General features: G+C 42.4%; 1 protein-coding gene across 3 annotated transcripts in view; it reads left to right on the forward strand.

Moving 5' to 3' along the window:
* Positions 1 to 15,990, forward strand: part of LOC122057714 — a 107,610-nt gene that overhangs the window by 19,976 nt on the left and 71,644 nt on the right. For all 3 annotated transcript variants that reach the window (XM_042619933.1, XM_042619931.1, XM_042619932.1), the window contains 6 exons: positions 46 to 114; positions 8,304 to 8,771; positions 8,906 to 9,232; positions 11,327 to 11,458; positions 11,565 to 11,678; positions 11,856 to 12,040. In XM_042619933.1, the coding sequence (XP_042475867.1) occupies positions 46 to 114; positions 8,304 to 8,771; positions 8,906 to 9,232; positions 11,327 to 11,458; positions 11,565 to 11,678; positions 11,856 to 12,040 (1,295 nt within the window). The remainder of the gene's footprint in view (positions 1 to 45; positions 115 to 8,303; positions 8,772 to 8,905; positions 9,233 to 11,326; positions 11,459 to 11,564; positions 11,679 to 11,855; positions 12,041 to 15,990) is intronic.

The raw sequence follows: 15,990 nt of genomic DNA on the forward strand, positions 1-15,990 counted from the left end.
TAGGACTCATCAACAGACACTACTTTTTTTGGTTTTCACCATCAGGTGGGAGATGAAGTTATTGAACCAGTTGAAGAGAAGCTAATTCTTGAGATAATTGCTGGTGGGATGAAGGTTGGATTATTTGTAGTTTAATTCATTTTGTAGTTTTATTATAAAAAATTTGAATGTTGCAAACTGAATACTAAAAACTTTGATGCCTATACATTCAATTGATGCTAAATAATGAAGTTTTACAAAATAATGTCGTTAAACCTGTCCTATAGAAAACCCTGCTTTCAGTGTTTGGCTTAATTGTGCAAGATGAAAGAAGATGGAATGTAGGAAAGGAACAGCTTCAACCCCTTAAAGCTCTTGTTGTCAAGGTAGCCTGTGTTTTTGTAAGGGATGGAGTTGTGAAGAATCAATTGACCATTTATCTTTTTGTTGTGATCATGTTTGTGGTTTGGAGGCAGTTAATTTGCCAATTTGTTATCAGTTTTGGACTGAAGTCTCCAGTGAAGGAGCCTTTCTTATATTGTCACAGACTGCGACTTTTCAGTCTTCAGGACAGAAACTTAAGTTTATTGGAGGATCAATCTTTTATATTTTATTTTAACGCAAAAAGAGGAGAGAAATTGATTGAAAGGGAAGAATTGGGGGAGGGGGAGCAGAGATTCAGTGCAAAAAATGAAAGAAGTCCACTGGCCACCGGAAACAAGGGGTCTTCAGGACCAAAGAACAAGTGGAACCCTTGGAAACCCAATACACCTAGTCAACAACTATCAACTGATGACTTCCCACTGTCTACCCTCCTCAGGATGTAGTAGTATCTTTATTGTGATGTTATTAATTTACCATCTATAGTAAATTATTTTCTTACTGTTTTGTTTGTCATGATTTTTGTTTAAGCTGAGGTTGAGACTCTGCAATAAACTTAAATGTTACTGTTTGTGGTACGTTTTGAGAGTTACGAATGCCAAGGAGGTAGCTCAATTGACGAGGACCAACACCTGACCATTAAGAGGTCATGAGTTCAACTCTTCTTGTCGATAGATGGCGGTCCAAATCTTCTCATAGGAGCGAGAGTTGGATGCATGGTTTAAAGTATCTCTGATGCCGATACGATACCCTCCGATACGTATCTTAAATTTAGCCGACCGATACGGCGAGCGATGCTGATACTTTTAATCCTTGATCTTTAGCATATCTTAGTGTATCTCCGATATGATACAATACCCTCCGATACGTATCTTAAATATAGCCGACCGATACAGTGATTGAAACCGATACTTTAATCCTTGGTTGGATGTCCATCTACGCAGATTATGCTCCACCCAAAGGTGATTGATGGTGGTGTAAAAATCAAGCTTGCCAACGATGTCACAAATGATGGAATCAGAAAAGGTTATGTCAACCCAGATCCATTCTCTACTTAAGGGGAGGATAATTCTTTTTTAAGGCCAACATTGGCTGAGGACTCTTCCAAATGGAAGAGGAGAGGGACAGGAGAGAAAGAGATGGTCAATGTCTTCGGTTCCATTCCAGTAGGGGCAGCAGGAGGGGGAGACAGGAATGTGGTAGTGGATGAGTAAGAATTGGGTTGGGAGGCAGTTGAAGATGGCAGGCCAAGCAATAAAGCATTGGCGAGGGATATGACCTTTGAACGAGATAATATTGTGCCAAGGCGCAAGGGGGTAGAAGGACGGATGTGATTTCAAGCGGAGGCAGAGGAGAAGAGGCCATAAGATGAAGGGGTCTAGGAGATCTTATCCTCTCTGTCCCAAAGGCCAGAGGGAAGGGACAACAACCCAAATATCTGCGATAAGGGGAGAGGAGGGGTGGGGGAGCGGACTATGCCCCATCCAAGGTGATGGAGGCAACCTTGGCTGATCTGGGAACCCCAGAGGAGTAAACGGTGCGAGGGCTGACAATGGGGAGGAGCACACCCAAGGGGTGCCAGTGGTCCAGCTCCAGCCAGAGGGAAGCGGAGGACCCATTCCCTATGGAGGAGTAGATAGCGGCAAGGGCGGTTGATCTGAGACCAAGGATTTTCCTCCAAATCCAAGAGGCATCGTGGGAGAGGGGGACTGTCCAAATAGAATCGTTCTTGAGGTGAGTGGAGTAGACCCAAGAAAATTAGATGCTATTGTGCTTAGACGCAATTTTCTAGATGAGTTTGAGGATACCCATGAGATGTTATCGATAACCCTTCTTTGACCAAGACCACCTTTAGTTTTGGGAAGGTAAACTACAGCCTAGCTAAAGGGGTGGAGGAATTTGGATTGCTCAGCTCCTAAGGATGGATTTGATCGCTTTTGGAAGTAAAAGCAAGGAGGGAGAAAATACCGGACCAGTAGAGGTACATAGATTGGATCACAGATCAGGAAAGCACCAGATGACTGGCATGAGATAGGCGTTTGCCTTTCTAGAGCTGGAGATAGGCGTTTGCATTTCTAGAGCTGGAGCTTTTTCCTTATGAGATCAAGCATGGGGGTGCAAAGATGGGCGGTAAGCCTAGCAGAGATGGGAGGCATACCAAGATACTTGACAGGCAAGGAACCAAAAGTAAATCCTGTAAGCTAAAAAAGGTTCTCTTTGACCGTGTCAAGACACCAACAAGGAAGAGGCGAGATTTAATTAGGTTGATGCGGAGACCAGACAAGGACTCAAAAAGCTTAAGGGAGGACATGATGGAGGAAACGGTGAGGGTATTGGCCTTGGAGAAAATCATAAGATCATCAACAAAGGCAAGATTAAATGGGTGAGACCAATTGACTTGCATTTGGGGATTGGGGATATGAGATGGAGGCCAATAGAGGATTGAATAGATCTAGAAAGGACCTCAAGGGAAAAGGCAAAGAGAAAGGGAGATAGGGGGCTTCCTTGCTTAATACCAACAGAAGAGGAGAAATACCCAGCAGGACTAGAATTGACCAGGATAGAGAACTAGGGGGAGGAGATGCAAGCATGAATCCAATTGATAAGATTTTGGGGGGGGGGGACATCCAGAGCAAGACTTTGGATATGAAACCCCATCTGATGAAGTTGAAAGCTTTGTGGATGTCAATTTTGAGGATAGCAGTGGTGGGGTGGGATATTTGCTCAAAACCTCGAACAATCTCATGGCAGAAGATATTATCGGCGATGTTTTGACCTGCAATGAAAGAAGATTGGTTGGGACTAACTAGAGAGTCGACAACTCATTGGATTCTGTTGGCTAGGATCTTGGCAAGAACTTGCAAAGAAGATTGCAGAGGGCGATGTGCCTAAAGCATGGTTTGAAATCTCGCCGAAAACTCAGATATTTTGGTATTATTTTTAACCGAGACGAAATTGCATACGGAATATATAAGTACATAATTTCGATCATATTTCGGTCATCTCGGTCATATTTCGCTCATTTCTTTTCGAAATTTAGCTCATTTCGGCAAAAAAAGTTAACAATTTCGTCGAAATTTCGGCCATCTCAATCATTTCGTTCGCTCATTTCGCTAATTTTGGCCACTTCAGCCATTAGCCCCCTAAATGGCCAGCGAAACACATGGGAAAAAGTATTTCGACTGGCCTGAAGTCAGCAATTGGAGAGGCACCTTCAAGCTTGGGAATGAGGTAAAGAAAGGTGTGGTTAACATCTTTGATCTGGTAGGGATTGAGGAAGAAGCTTCTAATGGCTATCATAAGATCAGCTCTAATGATATTCCAACAAGAGGAGAAGAAGACCACGTTGAAGCCATCGGGACCGGGAGCCTTGTTGGCTTTGTGAGTGAGGATGGATTGGAGGGAAGGGAGAAGGTGGTTAAGGATGAATTTGGTGAGAAGAATATTGGGGAAGGGAACAGTGTTGGAGGAGGGAGGATGGAATAGGTCAGATAAGTAGGAAGCTGCTTCAGACTTGATCTCCTCAGGGTTAGGATGATGGATCCATTACGGGATGTGAGCAAAGGGTTGTAGTTGGCATTAGATCGGGCTTTAAGGGATGTATGGAAAAGGACGTATTGGAATCTCTAAGCTCAAGCCATTTAAATTTGGATTTTTGGCGGAGGAAACTCTCCTCTTGGGAAAGAAGAGTGGAGAGCTCCTTGGTGACCGACTTCTTCGTAAGGCCAGGGTTAAGGAGGTCAGATTGGAGGAGAGTTTGGATAACCTAAAGCCTATCCTTGCAAGTGGAAACTTTTCTAGGGCTGTCATTGAAGGAAGCGGAATTCTAGTTTTAAAGAGCAACTTTGACATTCCTAAGTTTCCTGGCAACGACAATAAGAGGGGTGGAGAAGGCCTAGGCAAATTCCAAGCTTCATGGACAATGGGGAGGAAGTCCTGATGGAGGGTCTATATGTCGAAGAATTTGAAAGGTTTAGGGCCGGATGAGATGAAAGGATACACATTGAGGAGATAGGGGAATGGTTAGAAATACCCAAAAGGTCAAAGGTAGCATGAGAGGAAGGGAAAGCAGTCATCTAAGATTCATTGGCCAGGATTCTATCTAACTTGTAAGAACTCTGTCAAAGCCGGACCTGCGAGTATGCCAATTAAACTTGGCACCCGACCAATGGTGATCATTCATGCCAATGCCTTCAATGCAATCATTGAAGGAAGCCACAACTGGAGGATCAATAGGGATTCCTCCATGCTAGAGCAAGATCTGACAATATTGAAGTCCCCAGCAACTCAACAAGAGCTCAAGGGAGGGAACTAGTTAGGGGCAAAGGTGCGGAGATTAGACCAAAGTTCATTCCTATCAGAAGCACGGTTCGGGGCATAGATGACAGAGAGGAAGCAGAAGTTGGAACCAGAGGGGTCAGAGATAGAGAGGTGGATGGATTGATAGGAGGAGAGAGAGGTGACACTGAGCTTGCCGGGTTCCAAAGGTCCTAGATTCAACCGTTAGGATTGTGGGAGAAGTTGGAGATGGAGGACCAAGAGGGCAATGAAGGCAAGGATGCTTGGGGCATTGGGCTCAGAGACACTAGTTTCAATGAGGCAAGAAAACCAGCTTTGGAGGAGCGGATGTGAGATCGGATGGCAGACTGCTTGGCTGAGGGGTTTAATCCTCGGACATTCCAAATGAGCCAAGGGATCATTTGGAAGGGGTGGATTTTGGCATTGAAGGCTCAAGGGAGCCAGAAGAAGATGATCCTTTCCTTCTCCTGTGATACACCCTGAGAGAAGGTTGGGGAGAGTTGTGGGGCTAACGGGGTTTTCCAAGGACATTTTTTTTTATTTGGAGCGGGTGGAGCCGATGGTTTTAGGAGGCAGAGACTTAGAAGATTTGGGGTTGGTGTTACGGTCAACCAAGTTGGGCACAGTGGTAGTAGATATAGAAGGGGACTTAGCAACAACAACGATAGAGGTGGTTGTAGCAGAGAGGCAGCAAGGCGGCATGCACATGCTCTAGCTGAAGGCCAGAGGACGACGATTGATGGGGCACCTTCAAAGGTGGCATACGACAGTGTGAAGAGTTCTGACAAGACCAGGGCTTGGCGAGAGGCCAGGGGAGAGACCAGCCGAGACGACAGATGATTGTGAAGGAGCTTCGGCATGACCTGGGTCTGGAAAGAGGCCAGGGGAGAGACCAGCAAAGATGGTAGACAACGAAGGAGTTCCAGTATGACCAGGGCTTGACTGGAGGTCAGGGGAGAGACCAGTAGTGGGTCGTGAGGGAGAAGCTCTCGATGGGTTAGAAGAAGGATTGGATAAGCAAATCGGGTTAAGATGATCGGGTAAGGTGGAGGGGTTAGTCGGGTAGATGGAGGTGGGGCAAAGTAAAAGATTCGGGTGAGGAGAGGACAGATATGGGGAGAGGGAGTGGGAGGGCTGGAGTAGGTGGTTGGATCGTTCAGGAGAGTTCAGGTTTAAGAGATGCTTGGAAGAGGGAGAGGTGGGGCCCATATCACGTGAGGGAAAGAATCATTAGATGAGGCATGAGGGGATTCTCCGGAAAGGGGCGGAGATAAAGGGAAGCAGAGAAAGGGAGACAGAGGAGTAGCTGGGAAGGGAAGTGATAGGAGGGGGGATCTCAATAAAGAGAGCCTCGAGAAGCAGCAACAGCGAGGTGAGTGATGACTGCGTCAGAGCAAGGGGACAGAACAGAAGGAGAACGAGGGGACATTTCCCCTTCCTCAATGTCAGAGGACGATGTAGACATGAGCATGGCGTATCTATTTGGACCAGCCGTCAATATTGAGGAGTCCAAAGGACTGATGGAAGAAGGCCTGGTTGAAGGATCATCGTGGATGCAGGGATTGGCCATCCTGCTAGGATTTTGGCAAGTTTGTTGCTTCTTTCTCCCATGGTGGGGCAGATTTTCTGTAATGGGAAGGACCTTAGCAGCCGGAGGGTGGATCTCTATAGTGGGGGTAGCCTTGGGGGCATAGGCCAGGGTGCTATGCCCAAAAGATTTACAAACGGTACACTGTGGAGGGAGCCACTCATAGTGAACTATCTGAGTGAAGGAGAAGCCTTCATCGTTTAAAATGGAGATAGAGATTGGAGGTAATTCTTCAGCTGAAATCTCAATGCATATCCGGGCAAATGCCAGATGATCCATAATATGTGTTTGGTGATCGAAGTACAAGGGATTTCCAAGAACAGAATCAACAATGCTCAATCCCTGAGGGCACTAATAGTGGAGGGAGAGGTTTGGCTTGGAGACCCTGACTGGGATGGTCTTGACATCAATTTTTCTAAGGCTAGTGTATTGATCCCAGTGCCTTGAGAAGATGTGTTTCTTTCCCTCTAGCCAAGGACCTCCTTCAAGGGAAAACGTCTTGTCATCTTCTTTTGAGAACTTGAAGATGAACAGACTGTTATCAAGGAGGAATGTCGAAAGGGTGCCCATAGCTTTGCACTGCTTAGAGAGGGAGGCCTTAACAATCTGAAATGGAGGTATGCTTCCAGGAAGTGACTTATCAAACATTATTCCACTTAGCAATTTTTGGCTCCAACAAACCCATCGGACAAATACCAACTTTTTTCTCATCAATGATAATGGGGGGGGGGAGGACGAAGAACGGAGAGAACCCATCTCAAGAAGGATGGGAGGAAGAGCTGGCAACAGTTTTCCAGGATTTAGGAGGAGAGGGAGGAGGGAGCGGGGAGACAGTAGGAGGGATGGGTTCAGAGAGAAGGGGACTAGGAGAGGGTTGGGGGGCAGGGATAGGATTTCCAGCGGTAGGAACCACCAGAGTAATGTTGGACATGAAGGGGGTTTCATACTTACATGCGGGGGAAGGGGGCAGGGGTCATCAAGAGCTCAACTTGACCTGGACTATGTTAGTTGTTGATTGGGGTATAAGGGTAATCTGGTCTTTGTACTCATTATTTCTTTTACAAATAAAGTAGGGCTGTGTCTAAGTGACACGAGTCTCATTCTCCTAATTCTATCATCAACGAAAATTGTCTTAACAATTACACAATTTATTGTACATGTAGCCACAAACAAGGATCTTAGGCCCACTCTTATTCTAAATAGAAATCCTAATCCAACAAGGTTTCTCATTAACAATCCAAAAAGAAAAGAAAAAAAAGGAAAAAAAAAGCTAGAAACTAAGTTCTACTTTGACTCAAAATAAAAAACCACTTCACCTCCTACACCAAATAGAATACCAAATCCTAACCTAAGTAGGACTCAAAACCTTACCTCTAACTAACCTTAAACTCCCAATATATAAAAATTGAATCTAAGAATATCAAAAGCTATATTTGCCATATTACACCCATATCATAGCACTCCCCATCAAGATGGTGCTGTGATATCGCCATGGTTTTAAATCTCGGGTTTCGAAAACAACATTTAGGTTGAAATTTCCGATACCTAGCAAAAAACAGGGATTTTTTTCTGGGCAATTGCTACAAGGTCAAAATTTCTGAAAATTTCCGAAATTAGGGTTGAAATCATTGAAACTTGGTCATCTCGGGGTGGGTCAAAACCATCGAACCTTGCAAAATATCTGAGATTTAGAATTATCACACATGCCCAACTTGCACACATAACACAAATAAATGAAAAAGCTTACTTCTAAGACCTTTAGTATAAAGACATCAGCTAACTGTACTGCAAGTATAAGAGATGATGATCATTGTCTATGAGGATAATAGCAGTACAGTAGCATGTATCATGAGAACTGCTGCGCCATAAATCTTAGGTTAATGCTTAATCTGATTGGGTGACTGCAGTCATATGATTTTGTCTCTTGTAGTTGTATTGCACGTGCTAGTCTGGCTTTCTGAGTTATTAATGTACCATTCTTTTGGTATGACTTTCTATGAATTAGTGTGTCATCGTCATTTGTTTGTGTTAACAGTGTAATTGTATTGTTTTATAGGTACACCTTATTTATTGGGGTGAGGACCTTACTGTCAAGACAAAACTACATTCCCTTCAAATTCAAGATGAGCTTCAAGCTTGTTTATCTATGTCTACACAGTATCTAGCCCGTTCTGTGCTGAAAGACAATGCCATAGTTGCTTTTCCAAGTGTATATACTAATGAGAAAGAGTTGCCTATGGAGTTTTTGGAGGAGGATGATGTTTTCAAGGATGCTTTGCCAGATTTCACATTCATCCCTGATCCTGTGTTTAGTCCTAGAACAAAGCTGGATACTTTGGATGTTTGTTACTCCTGTGATGAGGGTGATTACATTGAAGCTTTAATACAGGATAATACAAAGGGAAAAGGAGTTATAGGTGAGACATTCTATGAGGCAGAAGGAAATGGTACATCTGATTTTGTGGTGTTTACCTTTTCAACAATAGATCCTTGTTCTCCTGTTTATGATGGTATTGATACACAGGTAATCAAATTGAACATCTTTGATGTGGTAATTATCAAAATACCCTTCTACTTTTATTAGGGTTACATTTTTAAACAGTTACCCCGTCCTCTTTGGTGTGGGTCCTGATTTCTTTCCTTTATTTGCTTCTCCAGATGAGCATTCGCATGTCCAAACTAGAATTCTTCTGCAACAGGCCTACTCTAGTTGCTTTAATTGGCTTTGGTTTGGACCTGAGCTCAGCCGGTTCTACTGTAAGCTGCTCAAAAGAAAACGATATCCCAAATGTTGAAGCTTCTCATCACAGAGAAAAATCAGAAGAATACACTCGCTCTTTTGTTAAAGGATTGCTAGGTTATGGTAAAGGACGTGTAGTATTTTATTTGAATATGGATGTTGACAGTGTGTGCGTGTTTCTCAATAAGGAGGGTGGTTCTCAGCTTGCAATGTTTGTGCAAGAAAGTTTCCTGTTGGATCTGAAGGTGTGGATAGTTGTGTTCTGTTGCTTCTTTAATTTAGTTGTGCTTCCTCTTCTCCCTTTGTGAATTTTATAGGAAGGAGTGGTCTTTTCTTTTCCTTTCTTTTGATCAATTTAAATTGTGTATATTGGTAATTGATTATGTTGTTTGTAGAACTATTCTCTCTGGTTTTGGAGTACTTTTCTGTAATTAAGGTGCTCTATTTGTGTGATGACTCTAGAAGTGCATCATTATGATGCAGTTACCCTACTGAAAACAGTGATTGTTAACTCTGATAATGTAGTTCTAGGTGGATAATCAACTATTTATGTTTTTATTTTGGATGAATAAAATATTAATTACGAAGAGGGGGAAAGGAGAATATGCAATCCCCCCGGAAAAAAAACACAAAATAAAATAAAAGCAATCCTAATGCAATAAGGGGGGGGGGAGGATGGAGGATGGAGGATGGAGGATGGAGGATGGGAGGCCCCAGGACATAACATTGAGCCTGTTCCTTGGGGAGTCTCTTACATGCTGATGGTCATTCGTGACTGTGATGTAACCATAGAGGTGCCAATGTGGCACTTTTCCCATTTCTTAGCTTCACTTACAAGAGGACCAGAGTCGTAGAGGACAACCTTAGAGGTGCTGATGAGAGATGGGGGCACAAAGTGAAAGAGGAATACCTTTCCCCCGTGATGAACTAGATTGCCCGAAGAGGGAAGACCTAGCAACGGGGAGGGAGCATCTGGTGGGTGGGAGAGAGAAGGGGGAGGTCCTTGGGTGGCCAGACCTTTTTTTTTGGGGGGGGGGGGACAGGCGAGGGGTTTAGGAAAGAGGGAGATGCCACATGATTTTTCTATTGTTACTTGTTCTTGGATGTTTACCATAGCACCGGATCACATTATCCTAATCTGTGAAGAAGAAAGTATGTAGAAATCCCTAAAGCAGAGGGTTCATCATCATCTGATGTGCAACCCCCACTTTCACTTCTCAATGACTGCTTGTTCCGATGAGAACTTATCCCGAAACAACTGGGCATTTGTCCTTCCCAAATGCGCCACAGAGCTGCCATAATAGTTATCCAGGGAATTCTTCCCCTGGCCCCAAAAGGAACCATATGCCAAAACCAAATCAACCCACTACATCATTAAAAATGTACTGCTCCATGTGGAATAGAGTGAGAAAATTGAACCATATTCTCTTGGCAAAAGGGAACTCAAGCAATAGGTGATCAACCGATTTGCCATTCTCCTTGCAACATGAAGCATCTGAAGGGGGATAGATAACACACCTTTCTCCTCAACTGGAAGGTATCCACAATCGTAACTTTTTTTATTCAACTCCTTTTCTATTGGCTCTGTTTCTTTGCAGGAGAGAATCATGTAGAATGAAAGTTGTCAGCTAAAATTGATATATAAGAATAGGATTTCACTTGAAATTTTCTTTTAAGTGGCTTTTGCATGGAAGCAAAAGGAGCCCTTAGAGACTCCTTGAGATTCTGTATCATCAATCTGATCAATCTTACATTAGGATGTGGATAAAGTTGGCCAATTGTGTGAAGGTTATTTTGATATTTTGTCCTCTGAATTGAGTGGGGATGAAAATTCTATGAGAATCAGAAAAATTAAAAAATATCCTGGTATTTTGCCATTTTTTACAAATACTTGATTGATGGTACTTTTGGTTGGCTGATATACGTATATCATTTTCCCCAATTTATTCATATTGGTGAAATGAAAATTCCTTTTTCTTCATTATGGCCGTATGGGTTTCTATTCTTTATGTTGCTTGCATATTTCATTTTTAATTTATAATAACTCGTCTATCTTCTGTTTTTTTTTTGAGTTATTTTTATGGTCACACTTGCTGGTGAATTCAATGCCATACACTGTATATGATGAGGACAGACATTGATTTACACAGAATGACATTATAAACTTCATCTCTTCTTCTGTCTTTATATGAATCTATGCTGTTTTTATGGAAGGAAAAATCTTTTCCTTTTATCTTTTAATGTGATGATGAATGCTTGGGCTCTAGTATCAAGTTTGATTTTAAAGTCTTCAATGTCATTTATGTTTATTTTATTCCGACCCAATACTCTTTTTTAAGGTTCATCCGAGTTCTCTTTCTATGGAGGGCACACTGGGAAATTTCAGACTGTGTGACATGTCACTTGGAGCAGATCATTGGTGGGGTTGGCTTTGTGATATACGCAATCAAGGAGTTGAATCCCTTATCAAGGTTTACTATTGTTAGTTTGAGGATTAGCTAATCTGTTGCATGTTCTTTTGTTCATTCCTCTTCTACTGGCACTAAGCTAACCTCTTCTTTTTATTTCATTATATAGTTTACATTTAATTCCTATAGTGCTGAAGATGATGATTATGAGGGATATGATTATAGCTTGCGTGGTCGGCTTTCTGCAGTACGCATTGTTTTCCTCTATAGGTTTGTTCAGGAGGTAAGCCTTCATCAAAACATTGTCAATGGTTCAACTTTAATGCCTTTTCTCCTCGGCTCCTCCTTACTTTAGTTTACAATTTTGAAAGATATCGACTTCTTCTTTGTTGGTATGTTCTTATAATCAGAAAGTGATTCAAGAATATTACTTATTCTAAAATTTATGAAACTTCTGCAGATTACTTCATACTTCATGGAACTTGCCACTCCACATTCTGAAGAAGCAATTAAGCTTGTTGATAAAGTTGGGGACTTTGAGTGGCTGATTCACAAGTATGAGATAGATGGAGCCTCCGCAATAAAGTTGGATCTTTCACTGGATACCCCAATAATTATCATACCACGGGATTCAATGAGCAAAGAGTTTGTATTTTCGCACATTAGCCACCACTATCATCTTCTATTACTGCCATATTGTTTAAATATTTGTTTTGGCTGTAAATTACAACAGTAGTTGTCAGGAATCAGGATAGGCATATTTTGTTTTAAAGTTTGGGAAATTTCTAAAGCTATTCTGAAAGATGTAACACCCCCAAACCCACCCTAGGGGTAAAGGTCGTCACTCAAAACCACAGGATCGAAAATTGTTTAGATAGTGAACCAAATTTTTAACCATAATCTAGTAATCTAATTAATTCTCATCATCGTCACCGAAGTGAGATTGATTTAGACCTGAAAAGAGAGTTAATTTTACTTCTTTGTGTATGATTTGACAATGGTCAAAATATAAATGTATTGAAAAAGTTGGAATGGGAAAAAAATCTCTATAATTGATGCAGTTGAGACTTGAGAGGAAGAAAAGGGCTATAAAATCCCTTATTGGCCATTGATTGCAACCTTTCCAGAAGCCTTCTAGGAGGTCACCACCAGCAGCATTCAAGAGTTTCTTATTTTCTATTTTTGTTTCTTGTGTTACTCTTAGTTTCTATTTCTGTTTATCTTCTTAAAGTGTGTTAGAAACTCAGTTATAGTTCTAGACTTCTAGTTTAGTTTCTTTGTTTTGTTTGGGGAGTCTTTGCTTTGTAAGCTAAGTTCTATATGGGTGATTTCTTAGCCTATATATAGGGGTCAACCCTTGCTTAGTTGCTTGTAAACACTAGTTTTGATGATTTTATTTGCTGCTGTTGCATTACTTCAGTGTGGATTCATTGTTTGTTTGGGAGAGGATTCTTCTTGGCTTTGGGTGGATTCCTAGGCCAGGCAAGAGGGATTTCTGCTGACTAGTTGTTATTTTCAACTCAAGTTTGTCTGCGAGTTCTACTAATTTGTATTTCTGTGTTCTGTTGTCCAATCTCATCTCCTTCAAGTCAGTGCCATCTTTTCTGTAACCTGCTGTACAAGTTTACTGCCAAAGTCCTTACCATTAGACTCAAGTTGGTGGTGGACTTGCTAGTCAGTAACAACTAGTCAGAAGGCAGTTGCATCTCAGATAACATTATGCTTTGTAATGAGATTGTTAGAGGTTTTGGCCGAAAATCCCACCCTTCGATGGCTCTCTTAAAGATTGACATCCTTAAAGCCTTTGACTCCTTGAGGTGTGATTTTATTTATGAGGTTATGCTTAAGATGGGGTTTCCCCAAGTGTTTGTTCATTGGAATATTTGGTAAATTTCCTTACCTTGCTTCTCAGTTTTGGTCAATGGCAGTCGGCCAGCTTCTTTGCCTCATCTTTGAGGATCTGTCAAGGATGCCCTCTATCTCCTTATATCTTCAAATTGGCTCTTGAAGTATCCAAAGTTGAGAAGCACAGATTAGCAGCTCCTCTCCCCCATCCCCAAATGTAAGGCTATTATTAAGCTCTCTCATTCTGCATTTGCGGATGACCTCATGATTTTCTCCAACGCTGGTATTGCTACCCTAAGGACTATTATGTCTTGTCTTTAGTCTTTTGAGAATCTGTCAGGACTTTGCATCAATGCTCAAAAATCCCTTTTATTCCTAGTAGGGGTCTCTAACTTGGACAATGCTTCCCTAATTGATAAGACATGGTTCTTTATCGACTGTCTTCCAATCTAGTATTTGGGTTTGCCTTTAATTCCTACCAGATTGTCTACCCATCACTGCACTCCTATGTTGGATCTCATTCTGAAGAGACTTTAGCTTTGGAAAGGCAAGCTCCTCTCCTATGCAGGCCGTTTGGTTCTCATCAGACATGATCTCCAGTCAACCTACATTTATTGGTCCAGTATCTTTGGGTTGCTCCATTCCACCATCAAAGTGTTGGCATCTCTTATGTTTGACTTCCTCTGGAAGGGAACTAATTCCTCTACGTTTCTTCACCCCATTAGTTGGGCTGTTGTTTTCCTCCTCAAGGCTCAAGGTTGAGGGAGGTCTGGGCTTGAGATGCATCAAAGAAGTCAACTTAGCTGGTATTATTGTTGATGTGGAAGCTTGTGACTAAGAGGAAAAGTATTTTGATTGATTGGGTCTATTCAGGGCTTCTTTGCTTTGACTCTATTTGGACAGCTCCTGTTTTGTCTGATACTTCCTAGGTCTAGCGCAAGATTTTGTCGCTTCGATCTATTGCCATTGGAGCCTTTCGCTCCCAGATTGACGATGATGCCTCAACCTCTCTTTGGCTTGATCTTTGGCACCCTATTGTCATTCTCCTTTACACGGTTCTTGCTAGAGCTATCTATAGCTCATGTCTCACAAAACAGTCTATAGTCCCTGACATCATTACCTTGGTTCTTACTCAACCTCCTCTCCTATGCTTGATAGTGTGTGGAATGCCTTGCCTTCTATTGCTAGAAGACCTCAAGGTAGGGGAGACACCATTGCTTGGTCTCTTGTCTCTTTAGTTGTTTTCAACTCTCAGGCAGCTTAGGATTTGAATTCGTCATGGGGCATCCTTGTTCCTTAGTGTAAAATTGTCTATTCAAATTTTACATCCCTCATCACAATTTCACCGGCTAGCAGGCCCTATCTAACTATCCCAACGCAGTCCTTTCTCATTTATTGCCAGATTTCAGTTTTGCCCATTGTGTTGCCTCTACTAGAATGCTGTGGAAAACATTGATTATATTTTCTTTGCTTGTTCCCTCTCCTCTTCGATTTGGAAAGGAGTCATTGCAAATTGGTGGCCAAGTAGTCGTAGAATTCTCCCTTTCCAAAGGGAATGGCTTTGGGTGGATATGATTTTTGTTGGTTCTTCTATTTGTGGTGTCGTGGGTAAGCTTTCCTTTAATGCCTTCATCAACCAAATTTGGATGGAGAGGAATCTCAGGAAATGGACCTCCAACTCTTGGCCTCTTTGGAAGTTTGGGACTCCATTTGCTTTGACATTAAAGCCAAGCTTTCAATTATTTCCTCTACTTGTAATGATTCCCCAAGGAACAGACATATTGTTGTCTCCTAGGGCCTTCCCCCGCTCCTTTCTTTAGGCAGCATCCTCTCTTCTTGAGGGTTTAGCCTGTTTGTGTATTTGTCTTCTTTCCTCTCTTTGGGGCTTATTTTTTTTTTCTCTCTTTTGGTTATGAATTATTCTATTCCCCCCAAAAAAGGGGGGCTTCTGGTGGGCTTCGCACCTTTTCATTTTTAATTTAAGTGGAATGCACGATCGGTACTCCCGCTTTCTTTATTAAAAGCCTCGAGTTGTCCATTCAACTCCGGCTGCACAGAGACTGGTTGTCTGAGGTTTGATGAATAAATAGGTTCACTGAGGAAATGACCAACGGGACAAGACTAGGTTGGCTTACCTTACCGTACATATACGCTTCGCTAAGCTTACTCACTTTCTTTCAAGACAAAGAGGATAGCGAATTGTCCGTTGGAAAAGAATATGTCAGCTAATCGGCCGACTATGCCGACCGCCGGTCTCTCTCCGGTTCCCGGTGCTAACCCTTTGTGACGTCCACCTTCGGATACCCCCTTTTTTCCCTTAAAGCTTCTTTGCCTGCTTTGGAATTATCGGCGCCAACGGGGTGACCGGCAACTCAAAGGGCACCCCATCTAGAACGGGAGGTTGGGGTTGCCCTCTAGGAACCAAATCGACTTCCCTAGATGGCGAAGGAATTCGGCCATCACAGGCAACACTCAAAATGAGCGAATCTGGTAAAAGTCCCGCTCTTCTTCGCAACTGTTGAGCTAGAGCGGGCCAACAAGTGACCGAGCAAGAGGCATTCTGTTCTATACTTGTGATAATCCTTGTTCCACATTCCTCTACTAGAACAAGAGCAGATCGAGCTCCATTCGATTGCCCTCATTCTATATGTTGAAATTGAAAATGACCACATCAAATCCACTCTATTGGGCAGGTGGACTTTGATTCCTCTTCTGCTATAACTTCACTAGAAATAGCCTAAACCAACTCA

The sequence above is a fragment of the Macadamia integrifolia genome, chromosome 12 (assembly GCF_013358625.1).
Source record: "Macadamia integrifolia cultivar HAES 741 chromosome 12, SCU_Mint_v3, whole genome shotgun sequence".
Taxonomy (NCBI): domain Eukaryota; kingdom Viridiplantae; phylum Streptophyta; class Magnoliopsida; order Proteales; family Proteaceae; genus Macadamia; species Macadamia integrifolia.